General features: G+C 44.7%; 1 protein-coding gene across 4 annotated transcripts in view; it reads left to right on the forward strand.

Moving 5' to 3' along the window:
• The window catches only part of DTD1 (D-aminoacyl-tRNA deacylase 1), a 52,218-nt gene that overhangs the window by 7,316 nt on the left and 17,796 nt on the right, over positions 1-27,106 (forward strand). For all 4 annotated transcript variants that reach the window (XR_014026121.1, XR_014026122.1, XR_014026123.1 and 1 more), the window contains exons 2-5: positions 3,714-3,804; positions 4,050-4,285; positions 4,559-4,656; positions 8,226-8,400. Coding sequence is in view for 1 of the 4 variants with exons in the window: in XM_081325256.1 (XP_081181382.1) it covers positions 3,714-3,804; positions 4,050-4,285; positions 4,559-4,656; positions 8,226-8,381 (581 nt within the window). In the remaining 3 variants the exon portion in view is untranslated. The remainder of the gene's footprint in view (positions 1-3,713; positions 3,805-4,049; positions 4,286-4,558; positions 4,657-8,225; positions 8,401-27,106) is intronic.

The raw sequence follows: 27,106 nt of genomic DNA on the forward strand, positions 1-27,106 counted from the left end.
CCCAAGACGGAAAGGTCATAGCAGAGAGTTCTAACAAAACGTGATCCACTGGAGAAGGTAATGGCAACCCACTCCAGTATCTTTGCCATGAAAACCCTATGGACAGTACTAAAAGGCAATATGATATGACGCTGGAAGATGAGCCCCTCAGGTCGGAAGGCATCCAATATGCTACTGGGGAAGAGCAGAAGGCTAGTACTAGTAGCGCCAGAAAGAATGAAGTGACTGGGCCAAAGCCGAAAGGACGCTCAGCTGTGGATATGTCTGGTGGTGAAAGGACAGTCCGATGCTGTAAAGATTTTTTCTCCATAGGAACCTGAAATGTAAGATCCATGAATCAAGGAAAGCTGGAGGTGGTCAAAAAAGACATGACAAGACTGAACATCGACATCTTAGGTATCAGCAGGGCTTTTTTTCTCATAGAACGCTCAGAACGGAGTTCCAGCACCTTTTTTGGATGGAACCTTGTAGGGTAGGCAAGGCGGGTTGTATGACATGTGTGAGTTCCGGCACCTTTTTCTTTTACAAAAAAAGCACTGGGTATCAGCGAACTAAAATGGACAGGAATGGGTGAATTTAATTCAGATGACCATCAGGTATACTACTGCAGGCAAGAATCCCTCAGAAGAAATGGAGTAGCCTTCATAGTCAATAAAAGAGTAGGAAAAGCAATACTGGGATACAATCCTCAAAATGACAGAATGATCTCAGTTTGAATCCAAGGCAAACCATTCAATATCACAGTAGTCCAAGTCTATGCCCCAACCACCAGTGCTGAAGAGGATGAAATTGACCGGTTCTATGAAGCCCTACAGCACCTTATAGAACTAACACCAAAAAATGATGTCCTTATCATCATGGGGGATTGGAATGCTAAAGTAGGAAGCCAAAAGATAACCAGAATAACAGGCAAGTTTGGCCTTGGAGTACAAAATGAAGCAGGGCACAGGCTGATAGAATTTTGTCAAGAGAATATGATGGTCATAGCAAACACTCTTTTTCAACAACCCAAGAAACGGCTCTACACATGGACATCACCAGACGGTCAACACAGAAATCAGATTGACTATATGCTCTGCATCCAAAGATGGAGAAGCTCTATACAGTCGGTAAAAACAAGACCAGGAGCTGACTGTGGCTCAGACCATGAGCTTCTCATTGCAGAGTTTAGGCTTAAACTGAAGAAAGTAGGAAAAAGCACTAGGCCACTCAGGTATGAATTAAATCATATCCCTGTTGAATATACAGTAGAGGTGACAAATAGATTTAAGGAATTAGATCTGAAACAGAGTGCCTGAAGAACTATGGACAGAGGTTCGCAACATTGTACAACAGGTAGCAACCAAAACCATCCCAAAGAAAAAGAAATGCAAGAAAGCAAAATGGCTGTCTGAGGAAGCTTTGCAAATAGCTGAGGAAAGGAGGGAAGCGAAAGGCAAGGGAGAAAAAGAAAGATACGCCCAATTGAATGCAGAATTCCAGAGAATAGCTAGAAGAGATAAGAATGCCTTCTTAAATGAACAGTGCAAAGAAATAAAAGAAAACAATAGAATAGGGAGGAGCAGAGATCTTTTCAAGAAAATTGGAGAGATGCAAAGATAAAATGTATGATAAAACTTTTCAATAAAAAAAAAAAAGAAAATTGGAGAGATGATGGGCATGATAAAGGACCAAAATGGCAGGGACCTAACAGAGGCAGAAGAGATTAAGAAGAGGTGGCAAAATTACACAGAAGAACTATACAAGAATGAGCTTAATGTCCCTGATAATCACAATGAGGTGGTCACTGACCTTGAGCCAGACATCCTAGAATGTGAAGTGAAGTGGGCCTTAGAAAAGCTGAGCAACAACAAAGCTAGTGGAGGTGACAGTATTCCAGCTGAGCTATTCAAAATCTTAAAAGACAATGCAGTAAAAGTACTACACTCAATTTGCCAGCAAATTTGGAAAACTCAACAGTGGCCACAGGATTGGAAAAGATCAGTTTACATTCCAATTCCAAAGAAAGGCAGTGCCAAAGAATGTTCAAACCATTGCACTCATATCTCATGCTAGTAAAGTTATGCTTAAAATCCTACAAGCTAGACTCCAGCAGTATGTGGATTGAGAACTACCAGAAGTACAGGCAGGATTTCGAAGAGGCAGAGGAACTAGAGATCAAATTGCCAACATATGCTGGATCATGGAGAAAGCTAGGGAGTTCCAGAAAAACATCTACTTCTGCTTCATTGACTATGCTAAAGCCTTTGATTGTGTGGATCATAACAAACTGTGGCAAGTTCTTAAAGAGATGGGCGTACCAGACCATCTTATTTGTCTCTTGAGAAACCTATATGTGGGCCACGAAGAAACAGTGAGAACTGGACACGGAACCACTGATTGGTTCAAAATTGGGAAAGGAGTCCGGCAAGGCTGTATACTGTCGCCCTGCCTATTTAACTTATATGCAGAGCACATCATGAGAAGGGCAGGGTTAGAGGAATCAAAAATTGGAATTAAGATTGCTGGAAGTAATATCAACAACCTAAGATATGCAGATGATACCACTCTAATGGCAGAAAGTGAAGAAGAACTAAAGAGCCTCTTGTTGTGGGTGAAGAAACAGTGTGCAAAACTTGGGTTGAATCTTAACATTAAGAAAACCAAGATCATGGCATCCGGCCCTCTCAATTCCTGGCAAATAGATGGGGAAGAAATGGAGGTACTGACAGATTTTATTTTCCTGGGCTCCAAGATCACTGCAGATGGGGACTGTAGCCAAGAAATTAAAAGACGCTTGCTCCTTGGGAGGAAAGCAATGGCAAATCTAGACAGCACACTAAAAAGCAGAGACATCACCCTGACAACAAAAGTGCATATAGTCAAGGCTATGGTCTTCCCAGTTGCAATGTATGGCAGTGAAAGCTGGACCATAAAAAAGGCTGAGTGCTAAAGAATTGAGGCCTTTGAACTATGGGGCTGGAGAAGACTCCTGCAAGTCCCTTGGACTGCAAGGCGATTAAACCGGTCATTCCTAGAGGAGATCAACCCTGACTGCTCCTTAGAAGGCCAGATCCTGAAGCTAAAACTCAAATACTTTGGCCACCTAATGAGAAGGAAGGACTCACTGGAGAAGAGCCTAATGCTGGGAAAGATTGAGGGCAATAGAAGAAGGGGATGACAGAGAATGAGGTGGCTGGATGGAGTCACCGAAGCAGTAGGCGTGAGCTTATATGGACTCCAGAAGATGGTAGAGGACAGGAAGGCCTGGAGGAACGTTGTCCATTGGGTCGCGATGAGTCGGACACAACTCCGCAGCTGACAACAACAAATGATACGTAAATTGGTTGTATGAGCATTTTTTAAATATTTTGTATTCAGAGATGTATTCTGTTTTTGCCTGTTATAATTACTGATTGAAGGACTATAAAAAGCAGCAAACCCACTACATACTGGTACTAACCTTGGGCTAAGGAGATCATATATTTTACACTCCAAAAGCATGCATATGTTTCTTGCTTTTCTTTGAAACGGGATCTATGCATATTACATTTTGCAACAAATTGTTAAAAAAAAACCTATCTCCACTGGGAATTAGAATTGTGACACTTAATAAGAATACAGCTCTATAGAGTAAGTTGCTTTCCGAGTTTATGAATAAGAAATTTTTACATATAGGGATATGACACAAAGTGAATTCTATACATTTAACTTCTTAAAAATATCCCTTACAGTTGGTGAGGAACAAATAAGTTCCATTGGACGTGGCATTTGTGTGCTGCTGGGTATCTCTGTGGAAGACACGCAGAAAGAGCTGGAGCACATGTAAGTAATAATAAGTATTTAACTTTTCTTCCACTTTGTAATTTAAATATGTTTTACTTAAGTAAATGATATTTTCTAAATTTATGGACCAGTCGTTATGCATGGAATCTACATCTACTGTAAATCTCTTTATATTATCTTTCCTCCCCATTTTCTGGTCTTTATATTTATAGAAAACAATGTACAATATACAGTATATGTAGAATATTGAACAGTTCCATAAAGGCCTCTGACTTTTCATACAGGGTTCGAAAGATATTAAATCTTCGTGTGTTTGAAGATGAAAGTGGGAAACACTGGTCTAAAAGTGTGATGGATAAGCAGTATGAAGTGCTGTGTGTTAGCCAGTTTACTCTTCAATGTATCCTGAAAGGAAATAAACCAGATTATCATATGGCAATGCCTTCTGACCAAGCAGAATCTTTCTACAACAGTTTTTTAGAGCACCTTCGCAAATCGTACAAGCCAGAATTAATTAAAGGTAAGGCAAAAATTAACTGATGAATTGAAATCTTTCTCAGGCAGTAAGCTAGATTCCTATAGAAATCGCTATACTTACTTCATAATTTATTACGCTTGAATTATAATTCTTTTTTTTTAATAAAAGTATTTTAAAAGTCAAGATTTAATGCTGCTCATTATGTTTTTGGTTTGAATGAATGATAGAGATATTATGACTTTAACAAAAGAATTAAATATTGTTTATGGATAAGTACCCTTTCTCTTTTTGCCATCCAACTCTATAATTTTTCAGATGGCAAATTTGGCGAATACATGCAGGTACATATTCAGAATGATGGACCTGTGACCATTGAACTGGAGTCTCCTGCAGCCCCTGTTGACTCTAAACAAGTATGTTATAGTAGTGGTTTTCTTTACCTACCTATTTTGAGATAGTACGTATGTTGATTTGAAAAGCCTTACTATGTTCTGCAGGCCTCATCTTTTTATTCTGACCTGAGAATAGCTAATCCTCTTCTGGACAATAATTATTTTAAAACATGAGGATTCTCTTTGAGAGTATTAAAAACGTGTTATGAAAATATCACTGCAACAACATCCATGGAAGAATGATAAATTAGGGCTGTGATATTTTTGGATCTTTATTGCTGTTGCTTCTTTTCAGCTGCAGTTTTATATGTTGCCATAGCACTGTTACAAAATCATGAGTTTATTTTTATGTTTATGAGTTAGGATACTTAGAGTGTTTAATAGTTTTATATATCTGTCAATAATCTCAATGCACTTTACGAACACTGTGTTATAAGAGAGGATAACTAGAAAAATGAATGCTGACAGAAGTCTGAATGAAAAAGAGGAAGTCATTCCTATTTAATTTAAGCTAATGGGAAATGCTAGACCTGATATGTAATGGATCCAGTAGATTTGTGGTATGCGTGCCTTATTACATTGTATTATAGAATATATCATATTCTATGTTCTGTGAACAGTTATTTCCATCAGGGATTTACTGTTTGCTTCTGTGCTATCTTTCAAGTCTTTCACTGATCTGGCCCTTATTTGTCTTATGAGTGGCTCTTTTTGCTCAAATAGTTAACAGAGCAACATTTTCAGTGAATTGCACTGCTATCGCATGTATTAATTTTAGATACCACAGAGTCATGTAAGAATATAGTATTAACTGAGACATATCATTTCTCAGATAGGTGGTTAGTAGTGGTTTACTGACATCTGCTTGTGCTAAATTAGGCTTATACTAGTGTTTTAAAGTTTCAGCTCTGTGCATATTAATACATATCAAATACAAAAATCTGATCAAAGTATTAAAAATAGATAATCAAAACTTACCACTTTATACTATAACTGCATTGGTTATTCTGCATGAATTAGCTGCTGCAAAAATACCTTTAATTAGATGTGATTCTTACATTCTGGTTTGTTGTGTTTTGAAAGAAAATGTAATATCACAACCCAAATACGTTGTTCCTGATTGCTGTTCTTTTCCCTAATATGAAATGGTGTCAGCACTTTCCTATGCATCTGAAGTCCTAACCATAAAATCTGTACAAGATTTTCAGCTTGGGTTGCATTTCAGACTGCTCTAGTCTACTGAATCCATTGAAACCCATATTTGATATGGTTGAATTATAAATAAGCAAATACTGGAATTTTACATTTACCCTGTCTACACTTTCTAGGAGCAGTTTATTCCCATAAAGAAACCTTCCAACATGCTTGCTATTGTTACTTAATTAATTTCTTTCTAAATAAAAACATTGAAAGAAAATAATAGCCTCAAGTTGTTTGCTTCTTCTCAAGCTTGTTTCTAAATAAGTGCTTTGAAAGAAAATAATAATAAATCATCCTCTAGTCTTTTGGCTAGGGCTTGGTACCTAGGAACTGTAAAGAGTTGGAGAAATCACATCAGTGATATATGAGGAGCTGTAACACTTCAAGAAAATTACTACACTTACTAGAAAGATACTCTTTTAATACTATTACTGGAAAAAATCATTTTAATATTCAATGCCTATTCTGCAGTATAACTATTGTACAAATCCCATATATTTGTATTGCCTGTTGGAAACAAGGCTGTGCTATTACAGACTGACATTTCGAGATATGCTGTGACAAAGTAGAATTGCCAAGGAGTCTGTTCTGGAAATGTTCACACACACACAGACACAGACACACAGACACACACACACAGAGACACACACACACACGTAAATAAGTTGTAATAACAGTCTTGTAATGATGAGTATACATTGGCAGGATTCTATTTAAAGATTTTCATTACAGGATGATCTTAATTATGGGAAATCATTAAGTGAACATCTGTCACTTGCATATTTTTTTGACAGGGCAGGAGTTCTGAGTAATATTAGCTTCCTGTCGGTTTATTTAAATTTTTTACTGGAGTGTTTTAAATGTGTGGAACTTAGCCTTGGTGGAGCAGTGGGCTAATGCCTCCTTAAGTAACACCAGCTGCCTGCAATTATTGCAGGTTCGCATCCCACCAGGCTCAAGGTTGACTCTGCCTTCCTTCCTTCCGAGGTAGGTAAAATGAGGACCCAGATTGTTGGGGGCAATAAGCTGACTTTGTAATAATGCTGCTGGGGGGGGGGCGAAAGCCCTAATAAGCAGGCATATACATAGAATGAAGGCTATTGCTAAGCACATTGGTTTGTGCTTAAATTGTAAGCCGCCCTGAGTCTTCGGAGATTGGCGGGATATAAATGGGATTAAAAAAAAATTGGTTCAGTTTAAAGTTTAGCTAGTCTGGTCATTATTCTGGTTTCTTTTTTCCATATTATTACTATTACTGTTATAACTGATATAGCAGGCAATCTTTATTATTATTAGAATTGATTTGATTTTTATATTTTAGCAGAATCCCAGAAGTATGTGGTTGCTTGTGTTTCCTAACAAAAAAAATTAGAGTGCATAATATTTCTGAGAGATATGGAAACGATCAATTTACAGTGTTTTATGCAGTGCTGTCAAACATATCTTTGGTGATTTATAGATCATCTTGGCCAATCCTTTTAAAAAGATTTTGGTGGCAAATCTTCACTTATTTTCACTATATATTTTGTCTGCTCACACCATTTCAAGGTCTAATAAACATCACCTACCAAATCAAGGTACATATATTTGCTCACTATCAACGGCAAATGAGATCTGTTATCAATTCCTCACGGTGCTCTAAGCTGAGCAAAATAGCCAGTCGTTGTGCAACAGGATCAGTGGACTCAATTGAAATAAAATGGCAATTCCTAAACATTCTTGGAAAGCATACTAATTTCACGGACATTCTTTCTCTGACCCCAGAGTGGCGATATGTGAGAAAAGTCCCAGAAACAACAGAGGTGAAAGTTGTTAGAAGAATTTCAATAGCCTTTCTGATGGAATTTATCAAACAAGATATGTTAACTATTCCCTGCAAGAATGTCTGCATCGTGTCTAACTGCTGTTTTATGCAGTACTGCCCTGCCCTTTCTCTCTATGATTTCCTCCTCCCTCACTTTATCCTATCAAATTGCATTTTTTTTTCAGGACAATAAGCTCATTGATTTATTGGTGTTTTTATTGCAATAAAATAGGTTGCAGTAGACACAGGCACTTCCCTTAGAAGTAAGAATGGTTACTATCTCCAGCCTCCAAAATATTTATTAGCTCTCTGCCTTTAGCCTTTTTCATAAACGTTCTGCCATGTTCCCCCAGTCCCACAAGCTTGTGCTTATAAAATGTTCCTCTCTTGAGATCTAAATCCCCATACATCTGATGAAGAGCATTGGTGTAATCTTACAAAAACTTCCTGTTCTTTACTTTTTATCTTGTTTTGCTGCAAAAGGCTAACATAGTGTTTCGAAAACTTAAGACATTGTCTGTGCTGTTGCACTGCTTCCGTTTATCTCCATTCACAAATGTGCTTTTCCATCTTTCCTTTGCAACAGTTAGCAAAGCTTGAGAAACAACAGCAGAGGAAAGAGAAAACCAGAATGAAGGTCCCTTCTGAATCAAGCAGAGAACGAAATCTTCCTAGAAGTAAAAATGATCCAAGTGCAAGCAGTGGGGCTGAAGGGGATGTTTCTTCTGAAAGGGAACCGTAACTTCTCAAAACACCTTCAGGTACGGAGTTTCTGCCTCTGCTCTTCTTGGAAAGATCCATTTCCTGCCATTTTAAGTCTTGGGTACCGTATTTTTCGGACCATAAGACACACTTTTTTCCCCCAAAAGTGGGGGGAAAAACGAGGGTGCGTCTTATGGTCCGAAGGTGATCCGTATGGCCAGCCCCAACCTCCGCAAGTGGAAAGCAAGGGAGATTGCCAGGAGCACGAATCGGCACGTGCTGAGAAACGCCGATCTCACGCTCCTGCACTCTCCCTCGCTCGGTTTCAGCTTCCCTTGCTACAAGAGAAAGCAGGCTGAAACGGAGTGAGGCAGATTGCCAGGAATGCGAATCGGCTGATCTCGCGCTGCTGCAATCTGCCTCGTTTCAGCCTGCTTTCTCTTTTAGCAAGGGAAGCTGAAACTGAGCGAGGGAGTTTGCAGGAGCGCGAGATCGGCCGATTCGCATTTCTGGCAATCTCCCTCACTCCGTTTCAGCTTGCTTTCTGCAAGAGAAAGCCGGGCTGCAGGGCCGCCTCCGCGGGTACTGCTCTAATGCAGAGAGGGAAGGACAAAGAGGGAGGGAAGGAAGGAAGGAAGGAAGGAAGGAAGGAAGGGACAATGGGAGAGGGAGGGAGAGAAAGAGAGAGAGAGAGAAAGAGGGAGAGAGAGAGAGAAGGAGAAAGAATTTTTTTTTCTTGTTTTCCTGCTCTAAAAACTGGGTGCGTCTTATGGTCCGAAAAATACGGTAAATTATTTTATTATTTTCTTTTCAATCCTATAAATATGTACTTTCTCCATATTTAAAGCTGCTTCCGCTTCATTTCATATAGCCCAGTTTTATTTCCTTTGTATAGTTTCATCTCTCCCTTTCCACTTTTAGTGTTTTTTTCACTTCCCCTCCCCTTCCCCTTCCTCCCCCCCCCCCCCCGGTGCCTGGGGCAGTTATATCTTCTTTGATAAATAATTGGAAATTTCCTTTATTCCCAAAACAAATGGGAATATGTATTCCAGCTTCTTAATCACTGAGAGACATTTAAGCAACATTTTTTTTTTAAAAAAAAAAACCTTATATATTCAGGCTGTGTTTCTTCACTTGATTGTAAACGTTTAGTGACATTCTGTGTGATTTGGCATGTGCCAATTTTTCGTACAATATATAAATTAAAATCTACCAAATAGGACCTAGGTCCAGATCTAAATCTGTTAAAGGAGCTTTATTTCTTAGGAAAAAATCATAATGGAAAGCATAATGGAATGTAATTTACCTGGAAGCTAGCAGAGGGAAGGAGGAAGGGAGGGAGGAAGGAAGGAAAAGTATATTACTTTTAACTGAAATTAGGCATAATTATTGGGACGCGGTGGCTCAGTGGGTTAGGACGCTGAGCTTGTCGATCAGAAGGTCGGCAGTTTGGCGGGTCGAATCCCGAGTGCCGCATAACAGAGTGAGCGCCTGATACTCGTCCCAGCTTCTGCCAACCTAGCAGTTCGAAAGCACGTAAAAATGCAAGTAGAAAAATAATAATAATAATAATAATAATAATAATAATAATAATAATAATAATAATAATAATAATAATAATAATAATAATAATAATAATAATAATAATAATTTTATTTATATACCGCCCTTCTCCCGGAGGACTCAGGGCGGTGAACAGGGCAAGCATAAAAAATACAGAGATACAAAAGTTAACAGGGATTAAATATATGCCCAACTAAAAACAGTAAATACAGATATTAAAATAACAGTAAACCCCCCCCATCCCCCATCAGGCCAGGCCGGCTTGTTCAAATAAGAATGTCTTTAGATCGCGGCGGAAGGAGCGAAGGTCGGGCGCCATCCGGAGCTCAACCGGTAACCGATTCCATAGCTCCGGGGCGCCCACAGAGAAGGACCTCCCCCTGGGGGCCACCAATCAACATTCTCTGATCGGTGGCACCCTGAGGAGGCCCTCTCTGTGGAAACGCACAGGGCGGAGGGAAGTTGATGCCGGCAGCAGGTGTTCCCTAAGGTACTCCGGACCCATGCCATGTAGGGCCTTAAACATCATTACCAGTACCTTGAATCTCACCCGGAAGACAACTGGCAACCAATGCAGCTCACGGAGCAGAGGTGTAACATGGGAGTATCGGGAGACTCCCAACACAACTCTTGCGGCTGCATTCTGTACCAGTTGGAGCCTCCGAGTGGTCCTCAAGGGCAGCCCCATGTAGAGAGCGTTGCAGTAGTCTAGACGAGAGGTCACAAGCGCGTGAGTGACCGTACATAAGTCATCCCGGTCTAGATAGGGCCGTAACTGGCGCACCAGGTGAACCTGGGCGAAGGCCCCCCTAGTCACAGCCACTATGTGGTCTTCCAGAGTGAGCCGTGAATCTAGGAGGACTCCCAAGTTGCGAGCCCTATCTACGGGGGGTAATAGTTCACCCCCCATAGAGAGAGATGGAATATCCTGAATAACCCGGTATGCCGGTATGCAAAGCCACTCAGTCTTGTCGGGGTTGAGTTGAAGTCTGTTCCTCCCCATCCAGACCCAAACCGCCTCCAGGCAACGGGACATCACGTCGAGGGCATCACTGGGGTGGTTTGGGGTCGAAATGAAAAGCTGGGTATCATCAGCGTACTGATGATACCCAACTCCAAAGCCACGAATGATCTCACCCAGCGGTTTCATATAGATGTTGAACAGGAGAGGCGAGAGGACCGACCCCTGAGGAACTCCACAAACGAGAGACCTCGAGGTCGACCTCTGCCCCCCTGTCAACACCGACTGCGAACGTCCCAGGAGATAGGAGGAGAACCACTGCAAAACCGTGCCTCCCACTCCCAATCCCCTGAGACGCCGCAGCAAGATACCATGGTCGATGGTATCGAAAGCCGCTGAGAGGTCTAATAGGACTAGGACAGAGGAATATCCCCTGTCCCGAGCCCTCCAGAGATCATTCACCAGAGCGACCAATGCCGTCTCCGTGCTGTACCCGGGCCTGAAACCCGATTGGTACGGGTCTAGATAATCCGCTTCATCCAGGACCAGAGGGAGCTGATGCGCCACCACACTCTCAACAAGGGACCACTACGGTGGGAAGGTAACGGCGTTCCGTGCGCCTTTGGCGTCTAGTCATGCCGGCCACATGACCACGGAGACGTCCTCGGACAAACTCTGGCTCTTCGGCTTTGAAACGGAGATGAGCACCGGCCCCTAGAGTCAGAAACGACTAGCACGCATGTGCGGGGGAACCTTTACCTTTACCTTTATGCATAATTAGTGAAGGCATGTATCTTGAAATTTTGTTGTAATTTGAAAAGCAACTGCATGTTCTAGTACGGGATCGAATATAGCATATCATAAAAAATGAGGAAGGAAGCAGGACTAATCAAAGGATGATATGTCAGTAGTTTAGGAAGAATCTTACAAAATGAGATTACACTTAACACTTGGAAAAATGGTCATTTGCTTCCCTTTTTCTCCCTTTCTCTCTTGAAGTTGTACATGGCCCAACCTGAGGGGAAAAAAATCACTAATATGAAGTAGAATTTTTTTCTACCTTGAAATATTATTCCTTGTTTAACCGCTATGTACTGTTTATTAGAGCATCTTACAAGTACTGTAAACAAACAAAATCTGCTATAATTAAAACTTTATTTTTTGATCCTTTGTGGAATATTTTATTTATATTCAACTTAGCATGCTGCAGATATTAAGGTCTAGGCAGCTTTGAATAAAAACATCAAAACAGTTTAAAAGGGTTAAAAGCAATAAAAGCAAGTAAAATAATTAAAATAAATAGCCAGAAGCCTATTTATGCATTTAAAGTTTTTTTAAGGTGATAAAAATGTTAACTTCTGTGGGGAACTACTTTCAGAGTTTGGACAGCAATACAGAAGACTTGATCCTGGGTAGCCCTTAGATGAGCTCATTGTAACTGTAGGAGAAATTCCTTAGATGATATCAATAAGCAAAGGATGCTTAGTGATTTGTATTTTGCCCAGAAGTGAAGTAGCAACCAATGTAGTGGTTTAAGTACAGGTGTGGAATTTTCTCTGCTTTCTTCTTGAGCCCAATCTTTTGCCAAATTTTGTATCAGCTGAAATGCTAGGGTTAGGATTAACAAAAACCTCTTAAAACATAAAATATTCTTAAGACATTATAGCTTGGAATTTAGCGATAGATGAAATAATAGTTTAAAGTTACTTTATTTTCAGAAATCAACAATAGGTATCAGCCAAAGCTGATAAAAAGATGTTTGTGGCCATTGATCCAATCTGGAAAACCAGAAAAAAAAATTGAGGTCAGAACTATGCTGAAGCTATTTACTGCTCCTTCTGGAGAATTAACTTCATTCAGAATGGATTTGTTTCACAGGAAGGTTAAAAAATATTTTGCAGTTTGAGCAGTTGCTTTTTTGTTCATAAAACTAAAACATCCGGAGAAGTAATAATTAAGAGGGAGGGAGAGAGAGAGATCTGGCTAATATCAGATTGCTTTTAAATCCTTATTCTTAAAAGGGTTGGATGATTGAAAGTGTGTTGGATCTTATAAAAGGGAAAAGAATAAATGTTTGTGAATGAAAATTGATCACATTATTATAGGTGGTCACTTTTATTACCGTATATACTTGAGTATAAGCCGAATTTTTCAGCCCACTTTTTGGGCTGAAAAATTCCACTTCGGCTTATACTCCATTCAACAAAAAACTTACCGAGGACTTGTGCGCGGCCGAGGCTTTGGTGCTTCCGGGATCGCGCGCACCTCTCCCAAGCCACCGCCATCCGGAGACCTGCCGAAGTTTGGGGAGGTTTGGGGAGGTGCGCGCGCACCTCCCCAAACCTCCCCAAACGTCGGCAGGTCTCCGGACCTCCGCGCCTTGCCTGCCTGCTTCTTTCCGCAGCGGAAAGAAGCAGGCAGGCAGGGCGCGGAGGAACGGAGACCTGCCGACGTTTGGGGAGGTTTGGGCGCCTCCCCAAACCTCAGCAGGTCTCCGTTCCTCCGCGCAGACCTGCCGACGTTTGGGGAGGTTTGGGCGCCTCCCCAAACCTCCCCAAACCTCGGCAGGTCTCCGTTCCTCCTGCCGACCTTTGGGGAGGTTTGGGCGCCTCCCCAAACCTCCCCAAACCTCGGCAGGTCTCCGTTCCTCCTGCCGACCTTTGGGGAGGTTTGGGCGCCTCCCCAAACCTCCCCAAACCTCGGCAGGTCTCCGTTCCTCCTGCCGACCTTTGGGGAGGTTTGGGCGCCTCCCCAAACCTCCCCAAACCTCGGCAGGTCTCCGTTCCTCCTGCCGACCTTTGGGGAGGTTTGGGCGCCTCCCCAAACCTCGGCAGGTCTCCGTTCCTCCTGCCGACCTTTGGGGAGGTTTGGGCGCCTCCCCAAACCTCCCCAAACCTCGGCAGGTCTCCGTTCCTCCGCGCAGACCTGCCGACGTTTGGGGAGGTTTGGGCGCCTCCCCAAACCTCCCCAAACTTCGGCAGGTCTCCGTTCCTCCTGCCGACGTTTGGGGAGGTTTGGGCACCTCCCCAAACCTCGGCAGGTCTCCGTTCCTCCGCACAGACCTGCCGACGTTTGGGGAGGTTTGGGCGCCTCCCCAAACGTCCCCAAACCTCGGCAGGTCTCCGTTCCTGTTTGGGGAGGTTTGGGCGCCTCCCCAAACCTCCCCAAACCTCGGCAGGTCTCCGTTCCTCCGCGCAGACCTGCCGACGTTTGGGGAGGTTTGGGCGCCTCCCCAAACCTCGGCAGGTCTCCGTTCTTCCTGCCGACCTTTGGGGAGGTTTGGGCGCCTCCCCAAACCTCCCCAAACCTCGGCAGGTCTCCGTTCCTCCTGCCGACCTTTGGGGAGGTTTGGGCGCCTCCCCAAACCTCCCCAAACCTCGGCAGGTCTCCGTTCCTCCTGCCGACCTTTGGGGAGGTTTGGGCGCCTCCCCAAACCTCCCCAAACCTCGGCAGGTCTCCGTTCCTCCGCGCAGACCTGCCGACGTTTGGGGAGGTTTGGGCGCCTCCCCAAACCTCCCCAAACCTCGGCAGGTCTCCGTTCCTCCTGCCAACCTTTGGGGAGGTTTGGGCACCTCCCCAAACCTCGGCAGGTCTCCGTTCCTCCGCGCAGACCTGCCGACGTTTGGGGAGGTTTGGGCGCCTCCCCAAACCTCCCCAAACCTCGGCAGGTCTCCGTTCCTGTTTGGGGAGGTTTGGACGCCACCCCAAACCTCCCCAAACCTTGGCAGGTCTCCGTTCCTCCGCGCAGACCTGCCGACGTTTGGGGAGGTTTGGGCGCCTCCCCAAACCTCCCCAAACCTCGGCAGGTCTCCGTTCCTGTTTGGGGAGGTTTGGGCGCCTCCCCAAACCTCCCCAAACCTCGGCAGGTCTCCGTTCCTCCGCGCAGACCTGCCGACCTTTGGGGAGGTTTGGGCACCTCCCCAAACCTCCCCAAACCTCGGCAGGTCTCCGTTCTTCCTGCCGACCTTTGGGGAGGTTTGGGCGCCTCCCCAAACCTCGGCAGGTCTCCGTTCCTCCGCGCAGACCTGCCGACGTTTGGGGAGGTTTGGGCGCCTCCCCAAACCTCCCCAAACCTCGGCAGGTCTCCGTTCCTGTTTGGGGAGGTTTGGGCGCCTCCCCAAACCTCGGCAGGTCTCCGTTCCTCCGCGCAGACCTGCCGACGTTTGGGGAGGTTTGGGCGCCTCCCCAAACCTCCCCAAACCTCGGCAGGTCTCCGTTCCTGTTTGGGGAGGTTTGGGCGCCTCCCCAAACCTCGGCAGGTCTCCGTTCCTCCGCGCAGACCTGCCGACGTTTGGGGAGGTTTGGGCGCCTACCCAAACCTCCCCAAACCTCGGCAGGTCTCCGTTCTTCCTGCCGACCTTTGGGGAGGTTTGGGCGCCTCCCCAAACCTCGGCAGGTCTCCGTTCCTCCACACAGACCTGCCGAGGTTTGGGGAGGTTTGGGCGCCTCCCCAAACCTCCCCAAACCTCGGCAGGTCTCCGTTCCTGTTTGGGGAGGTTTGGGCGCCTCCCCAAACCTCCCCAAACCTCGGCAGGTCTCCGTTCCTCCGCGCAGACCTGCCAACGTTTGGGGAGGTTTGGGCGCCTCCCCAAACCTCCCCAAACCTCGGCAGGTCTCCGTTCCTGTTTGGGGAGGTTTGGGCGCCTCCCCAAACCTCCCCAAACCTCGGCAGGTCTCCGTTCCTCCGTGCAGACCTGCCGACCTTTGGGGAGGTTTGGGCGCCTCCCCAAACCTCCCCAAACCTCGGCAGGTCTCCGTTCTTCCTGCCGACCTTTGGGGAGGTTTGGGCGCCTCCCCAAACCTCCCCAAACCTCGGCAGGTCTCCGTTCCTCCTGCCGACCTTTGGGGAGGTTTGGGCGCCTCCCCAAACGTCGGCAGGTCTGCGCGGAGGAACGGAGACCTGCCGAGGTTTGGGGAGGTTTGGGGAGGCGCCCAAACCTCCCCAAAGGTCGGCAGGTCTGCGCGGAGGAACAGAGACCTGCCGAGGTTTGGGGAGGCGCCCAAACCTCCCCAAAGGTCGGCAGGAGGAACGGAGATCTGCCGAGGTTTGGGGAGGTTTGGGGAGGCGCCCAAACCTCCCCAAAGGTCGGCAGGAGGAACGGAGACCTGCCGAGGTTTGGGGAGGCGCCCAAACCTCCCCAAAGGTCGGCAGGTCTGCGCGGAGGAACGGAGACCTGCCGAGGTTTGGGGAGGCGCCCAAACCTCCCCAAAGGTCGGCAGGAGGAACGGAGTCCTGCCGAGGTTTGGGGAGGTTTGGGGAGGCGCCCAAACCTCCCCAAAGGTCGGCAGGAGGAACGGAGACCTGCAGAGGTTTGGGGAGGTTTGGGGAGGCGCCCAAACCTCCCCAAAGGTCGGCAGGTCTGTGCGCAGGAACGGAGACCTGCAGAGGTTTGGGGAGGTTTGGGGAGGCGCCCAAACCTCCCCAAAGGTCGGCAGGAGGAACGGAGACCTGCCGAGGTTTGGGGAGGTTTGGGGAGGCGCCCAAACCTCCCCAAAGGTCGGCAGGAGGAACGGAGACCTGCCGAGGTTTGGGGAGGTTTGGGGAGGCGCCCAAACCTCCCCAAAGGTCGGCAGGAGGAACGGAGACCTGCCGAGGTTTGGGGAGGCGCCCAAACCTCCCCAAAGGTCGGCAGGAGGAACGGAGACCTGCCGAGGTTTGGGGAGGTTTGGGGAGGCGCCCAAACCTCCCCAAAGGTCGGCAGGAGGAACGGAGACCTGCCGAGGTTTGGGGAGGTTTGGGGAGGCGCCCAAACCTCCCCAAAGGTCGGCAGGAGGAACGGAGACCTGCCGAGGTTTGGGGAGGCGCCCAAACCTCCCCAAAGGTCGGCAGGAGGAACGGAGACCTGCCGAGGTTTGGGGAGGTTTGGGGAGGCGCCCAAACCTCCCCAAAGGTCGGCAGGAGGAACGGAGACCTGCCGAGGTTTGGGGAGGTTTGGGGAGGCGCCCAAACCTCCCCAAAGGTCGGCAGGAGGAACGGAGACCTGCCGAGGTTTGGGGAGGTTTGGGGAGGCGCCCAAACCTCCCCAAAGGTCGGCAGGAGGAACGGAGACCTGCCGAGGTTTGGGGAGGTTTGGGGAGGCGCCCAAACCTCCCCAAAGGTCGGCAGGAGGAACGGAGACCTGCCGAGGTTTGGGGAGGTTTGGGGAGGCGCCCAAACCTCCCCAAAGGTCGGCAGGAGGAACGGAGACCTGCCGACGTTTGGGGAGGTTTGGGGAGGTGCGCGCGATCCTGGAAGCACCGAAGCCTCGGCCGCGCGCAAGTCCTCGGTAAGCTCCGGGCGGTCACTTGCTTCGCGTCTCCTGAGGGAAGGGGGGGCGACTGGAGCGGGCGTGTTTCCTCGCCTGCTGGGCGCCGCGATTTGCCCGGGGAACGCGCGGGCCCCGAATGGCAGCGTGGAGCGAGGAAGCGGACAGCCAGGGCTTCCCCGAGAGCCGCGGCCACACAGGGTATTCCTGTGTATTCAGGCTTGCAAAATGGCGGATCGAGCCTCTGCTGGTGGCAGAGGCTTGCAGAACGGCGGATCGGCTTATACTCGAGTCAATAACTTTTTCCAGTTTTTGGGGGTGAAATTGGGGGTCTCGGCTTATACTCGAGTCGGCTTATACTCAAGTATATACGGTATTTTGTCATACTAAACAATTGTTTTGCTGTAGGTGCTTTATATTTCCTTGTGCGCTGAGACCAATTGCAACTTGATTTAGATGAATGCTAATGTTTGCATAAATCATGGCACTTAGCCCAAGGCAGTGATTAAAAGAGACAGGCTATAATTTGGAAAGACTGCTGGCTCAGCTCTTAGTTTGTGATGAAATCACTAGATTTCTCCACCTCTCTTTGCAACATGTGGATAGCAATGGTGCTGTTTTACTGTCGAGGAGTGAAAGATTGACTAAGGATATATCATTCAGACAATAGTTTAAAAATAGAACCTCAACCAACTTTGGGAACCCTTGTCTTGAGCATGGCTTCCCTTTTGGCTTTTAGTTAAACATGAACCATTCATTGTTTGCCAAGATGTCCAACTTGATAAGTTGTGATTAGTACCTGCCCTCAAACCAGAATTAACTTTCTGATTCAAGGACAAGTGTTATTCACAATTTTCCTGTTCAAACCTCACAGCACATTATAATATCACATTAAAGGAAATTGTGCCTATGGTGCCATGGTGTATAAAATTGCCATACCTATAACATATCTGAAATATTATGAACACACAAAATATTGTACAACTGCTAATCTACTCTCTTCATTTCCCAAGAAGAGCAAGTCGGTGCTTTAAAGGCTGATTGATGTGATAAAAAAAAATCCATCTAAGCATCACTAAGATCAATACAGGTGACACTGCTTGCCTGGCAAAGCTGTCGTCTAATTGTGTCACTGGATTGCTGGAACAATTTATTTTAACCTTGAGAAGGAATTAATTAGCAAATGTGTGGGCTGAGTAATATTTGTCCACATGATGGAGCAATTTGACAATTACTTCAAGGTGAATTTTCTGTAAGTCCTGAGACTATTTTTGGTGCATCAGGGGTAAGGTTCTGACTCACAGAAAATTTTGCGCAATTTTCCTCACTGAGTTCAATGTCGGTTTCATAAAATTCTGAAAGAAAGTCATTTAGTCAAACAGCTTTCCATGTTTTCATTTTGAAAATTGCTTTTGCTCTCTCACTTCCCAACATGAAGCTATTTAAAACAAGCATGCTGGGCGACGGTAACTTGATGTCTCTTCATTTTAAATCCTTCTGTAAGAGAGTAAGCTTGGAACGAATAAGGGGAAAGAATGGTTCAAATTCAGTGACATAGTAAAGAAAAAAGAACATGTTGAAGTAAAAGTCTCCAAATATCAGAATACAGACTGCTCTGATAGAAGAGGATTGACGTAAGTATCATCAAAACTGTATCACCTCTAGTGACCACAGAGATAGACCTCCAGAATGATTGGTTCCCCACTCTGGTCTTCAGATCTTTCAATAATGTACCCAGGACCACTGTAATCAAATTTGGTGCTGATCATTTTTTTCTTCTTCTGTTTCCTTCCACCTTTCTCTGCATTACAAACTTCTCAAGAGAATTGGGTCTTCACATGATGTGTCCAAAATTCAAAAAAATGTGGGTCTTGGGCAAGAACTCTGGATTGATTTGTTTCCTTGGCTACCCATGGCGTTCTCAAGATTCTTTTCCAAAGCATCAGTACTCTTTCTGTTATACCTTCTTGATCCAAATTTTGCTTCTATAGGGTGCCAAGGGAAATCCATTATATATGCACATTCACATGCACAATTCTTAAAGAACAGTTAATAAAATTTAATTCAAATTTATTACAGCCCTAAGGCCAGGTACAGACAAAATATGGTATAAGAGTAGTAGTACATTCTTATATGTATATATGTGTAAAGGAAGGACTGTAGGTATAATAAGAGTCTTAAAAATAATTAAGAAGATAGCTCTTATAAAATTCTATTATAAAATTCCAATCTGAAGTAGTGGTATAGAATATCGTACAAAAGATAACACAGAACTGGGTGACTTGAGAAGTTATTTTCAAGTCCTAGTCTGAGAGTAGTAGCATTAAATAGATATTACATTCCCAACCTGGAAATTTCTTCCAGGCAGGATATATAAGAGTCTGTCTAGAATCCTTATACAAAGAACAGTATAATGATATACAGTCTAGAGTTTCTATTCAACCATCACCACATGGATATAACTGAAGATTCATAGGAGTACCCCTAAAATATTCAAAAAGAACTGCTGAGGGCATAATATCCTTGCAAATCTGTAACACTGAAATAGGCAGTTCTAGCATTAACAAAGCCTAATGTGCACAGACTGTAAGGACCTGCTTCAAAACCTCATCCCAAGAAAGCAGGACTCTTGGAACAGTTCATTCCAAAAGGAACTTTTATTAGGAGAAGCTGACAGCACGCATAGAAGGCAGGATCTGAGGGTTTTCCGCTCAGATCAATAGGTTAAAGGAGTCCCAAGCAAACCCCACCCCAACAGTTCATCCGGTCAGTTCAAACGAGCCAATCTCTAGGTATTAAGTCCGCTGTGGGAACGGAGCTGATAACGGAGCTGTGAAGACCTTGTTGGGTCTTCGCACCTTTCTCTTCCACTGCAAGAGATAAGCCAAATGGCTGGAGGCACATTCCTTTCTCACCCCAGGTTGGCATCAAGGGAGAAACAGTTCAAAGAGCGAGCATATAGAAAGAGCGGAGAGGATACATTGTAGCAAAGCAAAAGGTCATCCCACAGAGCCTCCACCCCCCCTTCCTCAAGAAAAGAAATGAAATGAATTAGAATGAATTCTGACACAGACTTTCTATAGAGAAATCCAGCAACTGAATTTTATCTAGGGCTCTTTGTTAATAAAATTTATTTATAAGTAACAACAAAAATTAAATTGTTGATAAATATAAAAACATTTTAAATAAATTTTATATTTATTGTTACAGTTATAGATTTAAGGCAGATAAGGGGAATTTTATTCCTCTGAAGACTGCACTTTATTTTACTTTATTCTGCTCCCGTGATTTGAGGGGATGTGGTCCCAACCCCTGTCTGTGGACCGGTATTGGGCCGCGGCATGCCCACAAACAAGCAAAGTCCCATCCATGGGATGCAGGCAGTACACCAAACTACGCACTCTCTGGTCCTCAGAAAAACCTTTCTCCACAGAACCGGTCCCTGGTGCCCAAAAGATTGGGGAACCTCCTTCACAGAGGATAGGAATGAATGTTTGTTTTTCTACTGGAGTTCTTTTATGTCTAGTAAGCTTTGCAAATTCAATTCACCAATTTTTCCTCTGAAAAAAAATTATACTAATCATATGAGTGAAAATCAATTATTTGTTTATTATTAGTGTCCAAATGACATTTTGTAAGGGCAGCATGAATTGGTGAAGAGTTTGTGTGATATGACATTATGGTAGCCATTGCCATGCATAATATCATAAAACTGATGGAAAGTGGAATATACAGCTTCGGGCTTTAGCATAGGTATCTTCAATCTCCTTAGTTCCTCCTCAATTGTTTGTCCTTTCTGGAATTGCCAGTATTGCAACTCTACCATTTTTCCCCCATCATGAGACTGAGATGGGTGCCTATTTGGTAGGCTCATTTGGTTGAGAACTTTGAGGATATTGTGGATGGTGTGTGGAGGTGTTTAGTGGTCCTGGCTGTTTTGGTAGGCAGCCAGCAATGTTGGCACCAGTTAACTAGAGGTAGCCGAGTGGATAAAGTGGGTAATGGCCTCTCATATTTCAGAGGCTGCCAAGTAAGTGAGAAGCAGGCAGCAAAGCTCAGTGGTGCTGTGTATCAACTGCCATTACTTCAGCTGATAAGCAGTGAGGAATGGACTCATGGAGGATTTAGCTCCTGTCTTCCTTGGGTCTGCCACCATAGAAACCATAAGAGAGACTAAGCTGGCAGAGGTCGAGGAAGTGTTGGTGGCGATGGGATCCTGGTTGTTGGGGTCTCCAGTGGAGTGGAGGGCTCAGATGTCCGGGGGGTTTTGTGGCAGAGGGGAGCAAGAGTAAGATTGCAAGCCTGTGGGGAAGCTCTGTTGTGTCTTGCAGCTACTGTTTTAAGTGGCCCCATGATAAAGCAGCCATTTTGCCTGTCTGGAAAGATTTGGGACTGAAGCTTCCGGCGCCTGGATTTAGGACATTGTATGGCTCAGGAGTTTTATACAGTTTGATAGTTGTTGCACAGGCTGGGTGTATCTGAGTTCCCCTCCATATGAGAGAAGGGCGGGCTGGGAGTGCTGCCACCCGGTCCCTTGGAGGGGGAAGTGAGTTCTCCACTCTCTGGGTAAGGGGTGGTTGGGCTATGAGAGTAAAAGAGAATGTTTGGGGTTCAAGAATTTGGAAGGGAAGTTTGGGTGGGGGCCCAGCTCAGGTAGAGTGTACAGAAGTGCCAGAACATGAGCAGAGCCTGTCTCTCTAGATTCTTAAGGTTGTTGGAGATTTAAGGGTGGAAGGGAGCCAGACAGAGAGGAGAGATTGCAGGAAGGGCGTTATAGAGGTGATGGGCATGGGAAGGTACAGGGCAGGCCACTCTTGGGGAAGGCAGCCCTGGTTTTTAATACTAGCATCATGTTCTGGCCCCCTGTGCTTAGCCCCAGAACCTGGTTTCAGAATCTTGGCTCTAGTCTCCGGTTGCTGCTGATTGGGGTCATCCAAGTGCCGGGGGTAGGTGGGTGAAGCTGTAAGAGTTTGAATGGGGATAAGGCAATTTCAGCTCAATCCTTGTAATACAGAATGGCTGAGTTTTTGCCCCCCCCCCAGCATTTTGCCCTGTCCCAGGCCAAGCACACTCAAGCAAATGGGGAGGTAGTTGCAAGATTTGCTAAATGATTTGGCGAGACGAAATGTGAGTGTGAACACCACATGTAAAGTAAAGTAACAATTTCCCCGAAGTTTAGCGAGCTTGCCTTAAAAGTTCCAATTCAAAGCAGAGGCCTGAAGAGTGCTTAGAATCAAGATTGTGAGGTTCACAGATCAGGAGTCAAGATGCATGGAGTAGGAGTTAATGGATGGTTGTTGTCAACAAGAGAGGGTTGGTCTCTAAAAACAGACCAGGTGTTGCTTGTTTGGAAGGGCAAGGCTCCTTCCTTGCAAGCAGCCCTGTAGCCTTTGCTCTCCACACTTCTCTGAATGAGGAGCCCTTGGGGGGTGGGGTTAGTGGCAGCTCAGCCTCTTCCTCTTCGGAGAGCGGTGGCAGCTGTGCCTGCTGATTACCTCATCCGCCTATTCATACAGTAGTCTGATAACTCTGGAGTTGGCTTCTCATTGTCAGTCAATTTGTCCAGTAGCAATGGAGCTGGCTCCTCCTCCAGTCTCCTCTCCTGAATTTGAGCTTATCATGATGGTCTGCTGACTTGTCATCTTTGACTTTGGATGGGGTTGCAGTCCCCCAGACTGAGTTGGTACACAATTTGAGGGTCCTCCTAGACCAGGGATGTCTAACGTGATGTATTGTGACGTATCACGACTTTTGTTGCCATTGCTGGCAATAGGGTGGGAGGGGTTTCGCTATGATGCATCCGGCCCGCGGGCTGGCAATTTGACACCCCTGTCCTAGACTCAGAGCTCCTGCTTGCTATGAGCAGATGCATCTTGGGTACCAGTTGCACCCTTTCCTGGACTGGGAGGCCTTGCTCACATCATTCTTGCCTTAGTCTCTTCCCGTTTGGATTATTGCAATGCAGTAATGTTCTTGAAGACATGGCTATCCTTGAAGACACTCAGAAGCTACAACTAGTTCCAAAATACAGCGTTGCACACAGTATTCAGTGCTCATAGGTTTACCCATGTTAGATCTTTATTGCGCAAGCTGCACTGGCTCCTAGTTTCCTTCCAAGTGCAACTCAAGGTGCTAGTTATCACCTGTAAAGCCTTACATAGCACAGGACTTAGATATTTGGAGGACTGCCTTTCCATAAAAATAGCTGCTCATCCCATTAGATCACATAGGATGGGCATGCTCCACATTTCTTCTGCTACCTAGTGGGACCTGGAAGTGTGCCTTTTTGTGGGTGCTCCTACATAGTTTAATACCTCCCACAATTGTCCCCAGCAATTCAGCAGGCCACCAACCTTTTTAAGCCTTTCGGAAGGCCAATAAGACCTGGCTCTTTGTTGAAGTAGGACAGGACTGAATAGATAGAAAATATGGAATGAAGGGTGTTTGCTGTAGGCCATCCCAAGGGGATAATTCACAGAGTTTTTGTTTACTGTTTTATGACTATTTTATAGTTATTGATTATATTGTGAGCCTAAGATAGACAGACATATACATCTTAAACAAAAGGCCTTCTTCTTCAGTGCCTGGAAATCCACAGAGCCTTCCAAATGCAGAGGTCAGAGCTCCAGTACTCTGACCCCTGAGCAGGCTATCTAGTGGTTGAGCCTTACAAGAAGCAGCATTCTTCAGGAAATCAGTCCCTTCCAGCAAGACTAGTAATTGTTGTGTCCTCTCGGGACAGAAGTCAAAACATTTGATATTTTAGGTTCTGTTCTGAGCAGTCTACACAGTCGCTGAACTTCATAGATTCTGGACTTTTCAAAAATTAGCAGCAGCAGTAACTGTGATGTGTCAAAAGCAGGCAGGTAAACAGGAAGTGTGGCTCTTCAGTCGTAAGTAATTAACAATATGATAATGGAGAAAACTTACTTCTGTATGTGTGAACCTATGTGCACACATGCATATATGAAGTTTAAACATATGATTGATATGCATGCATGCTCCATCATCCAACATTCTATGAACCAAAAATGTTTCCCTTTCCTTTAGAGAAATGAAGAGAAATGAAGATTAAGAGATGATCCTTGGAAAGGACCTTTTAACAGAATTATTTAACCCATGAGTTTCAGACCGATGCAAGTGGGTTTATCTATTGATTATGTAGATAAAGGTGAGGGGTTAGTATTCTTGACAATAATATAGGATCCTTTATGCCTAAATAACCTGATACAGAAACCTGTATACTTATGAACCGCCTTGAGAGAAATTGGTGTTGAGCCTGCCGCTCTAGTATTTTCTATGCTTGGAACTAACAGCAACCCTGGTTTGGCCAACTATGTATGTATAAGCAGAAGCTGTGTTGAGTAAAACCATATTAGAAAGGGACTTTTGTTACTTCTCTGGATATTTCCTCTTTCAGTTTTGAATACCTTATACGTATTATCCATAAGGATGGCAGAAGTAGTGAGAAAAGGATTTGGATGTGAAAGTTTGTGTGAAAATAATCAGTGAATATTAGCCATATTTAGGAGTCTCCAGTTTGTAAATAATGTGACCTTGCAGACTAATTTTACCATAAATAATTTATACTTGCAGTTGTAGAAGCAGCTACATCTTCATTTAGGCTGCAGTTAAGTGTATAGTGTCAGTTCTTTATGGAATATATTGATCCAACATCCTTTGTTGGTAAAAGTATTTGGACTTTGTAGATTTGATAACTGGTGCAATTCCTTTAGAGACAACGACTTTATCCAGATGTTTCCTCTACCTGGTGATCAGTCCTGCATATTGTCTTGGAGCTAATTTGGTTTATTCCTCTTTTCAGAACAGCTTCTACTCAGTGATATGTGACAATTCTCTCGTGTGAACTACTCACGTCAAGCCATGGCACATTTAAGTTGAGTTGAAGGATGATAGGTTTGACTCAGCATTTCAAAGTGAGAAACTTCTTGTTCTTCAGCACAGCTCTCTTTTTGATTTACCTTTGTGTTTCATGGCCCACGTTCATTTAAGCTTGAATTCCCAGGCTTGATACTCTGCTCTAGAATTTGCTGATACGATCCGTAATCCATTTTGAGGGATTCATTTCAACCTGAGCTAGAAATATTCTCCTTTATTGGAATCCATTGTTCCCTCAATGATTGCAAACCATCCAGATCCTGAGGATGCAGTGTTTTTCATTCTGCAAACTGTAAGAATCCACATTCATGTCAGAAAGTTTCATTTTTGCCAGATCCGTCCACAAAACAATTCCAGTAGCCTGCTGGATCAGCCAGATAGTCTTGGCAAGCTTGAGATAAATGGCAGTATCCTTTTTGGGGGGACAGAGGTTTTCCTCCTATGTACAACACTACTCTTGTTCAGTGTTTTCCTTACACTAGAATCTAGTGTAAGGGGTGTCAAACTCAATTTCATTGAAGGCCGCATCAGCATTGTGGTTGCCCTCAGGGGCCAGGTGGGTATGGCCAGGGTGGGTGTGGCCTACTGGGTGGGCGTGGCTAGAGTGCATATGGCCTACTGGGTGGGCATGGCCAGCTCTACATCGTTCGCATCAAGGGTGCCTATGGGGGCCTGGGCAGGAGTGGGACAGATCTGAGGGTCTCTGGCAGAAGGAGGATCTTTGGGCCAGGACCAAGGCAGTGGGGGCCGTTCCCTTACTGTTTCCAGGATGGCTTCGCGGGCCACATGAAACCACTTCGTGGGCTGCATCCGGCCCCCAGGCCTTGTGTTTGACATGTCTGCACTAGATTGATGAACGCAAGAGTAGCTTATAGAGGAATACGATATGCCTTTCTCCTGGAGTGATTTTTGTTGAATAGCCACTCTACAAAAGTAGGAATGAAATTGCACTTTCTCCATTTTGTAGACTGCCTGCTTAACTGAGTTGACTGAAGCCAAAGTTTTGGCAATGGTTTTTTGTCTGTTTTAAACCTTATGAGTATCGATAACCATTTTTCTAAAGTCTGAAGAGAGTTCTTCCAGTTCACTTCCATTGACCTGTGTTGTGAAGAATACGGTAGATTCTAATGGGGACAACTTGTGCATGGGTGTGTTTGTTTTTATCGGGAAGGCCCTCTCTCAAACTGAGAGTAGGTCTTATTGACTGGAATGTCTGATTCAAATTATCCCTTAAGAAAGCTAATTTATTTCTAAGGCTTCGCACACTTTTCCAACAAAGGTAGTCAGTAAATGTTGATTGCATTCAATATAGATGTAAAGTAGTACACCGTTTTCATGTGTTGCTTGTTTAACCATTAACTCTTATATTTTTATAGGATTTAGGTGAAGGTCTGTCAGAAATGCAGATAGTTCTTAAGTGCTTACAGATTTTTTTCTCATCACTGTCTAAAAAGGACATTTCCTCCCTCCTCTTTCATACTGGAGAAACTTGTTTTGGTAGTAACAAAAATTGAAGTAATAACAAAAAATGAAGTTGTCAGCCACAGTCACTTCCTTCTGCTCTCTACCTCAAACTAACATTATTCTTCTCCGAGTAATTTGCTCACAGGGCCATAGGCAGTCTAAATGCTTCAAGTTCCTTTCCTCTTGATTCTTACTTCTGTCTTCCTATTATAATCCCTCTTCATCACCTTGCTTTCAATCTAACCTTTCTGGATTCCATTCATAGAATTCTGTTACGTTTAGGTTTTATCAACAATATCAATAAACTGTTAAAAGAGTGTTTCGCATAGCCTTTTCTAGCCATATGCTGTCCAAATGAGCTAGTTAGGGTCCTTTAATTCTCAGTCGGCAATACCTTTCTGCTGATTGAGTATTGTGAGAGTTAAAAACTGCTACATTGACAACAAGTTGAATAAGAGTCAGCAGGGTAAGACAGTTATTAGTAGGTTTAATGCAGTTCTGGCCTATACCGAAGAAACATATCAAGGACACCCAAAGTCATTATTCCTCTCTACTTGGCATTAGCGAGACAACACCTGAAATACTATGTATGATTTAGGGCTCCTCATTTTCAGTTGAATACAGGTAATCCCC

The sequence above is a fragment of the Vipera berus genome (assembly GCF_964194415.1).
Source record: "Vipera berus genome assembly, chromosome: 3".
Taxonomy (NCBI): domain Eukaryota; kingdom Metazoa; phylum Chordata; class Lepidosauria; order Squamata; family Viperidae; genus Vipera; species Vipera berus.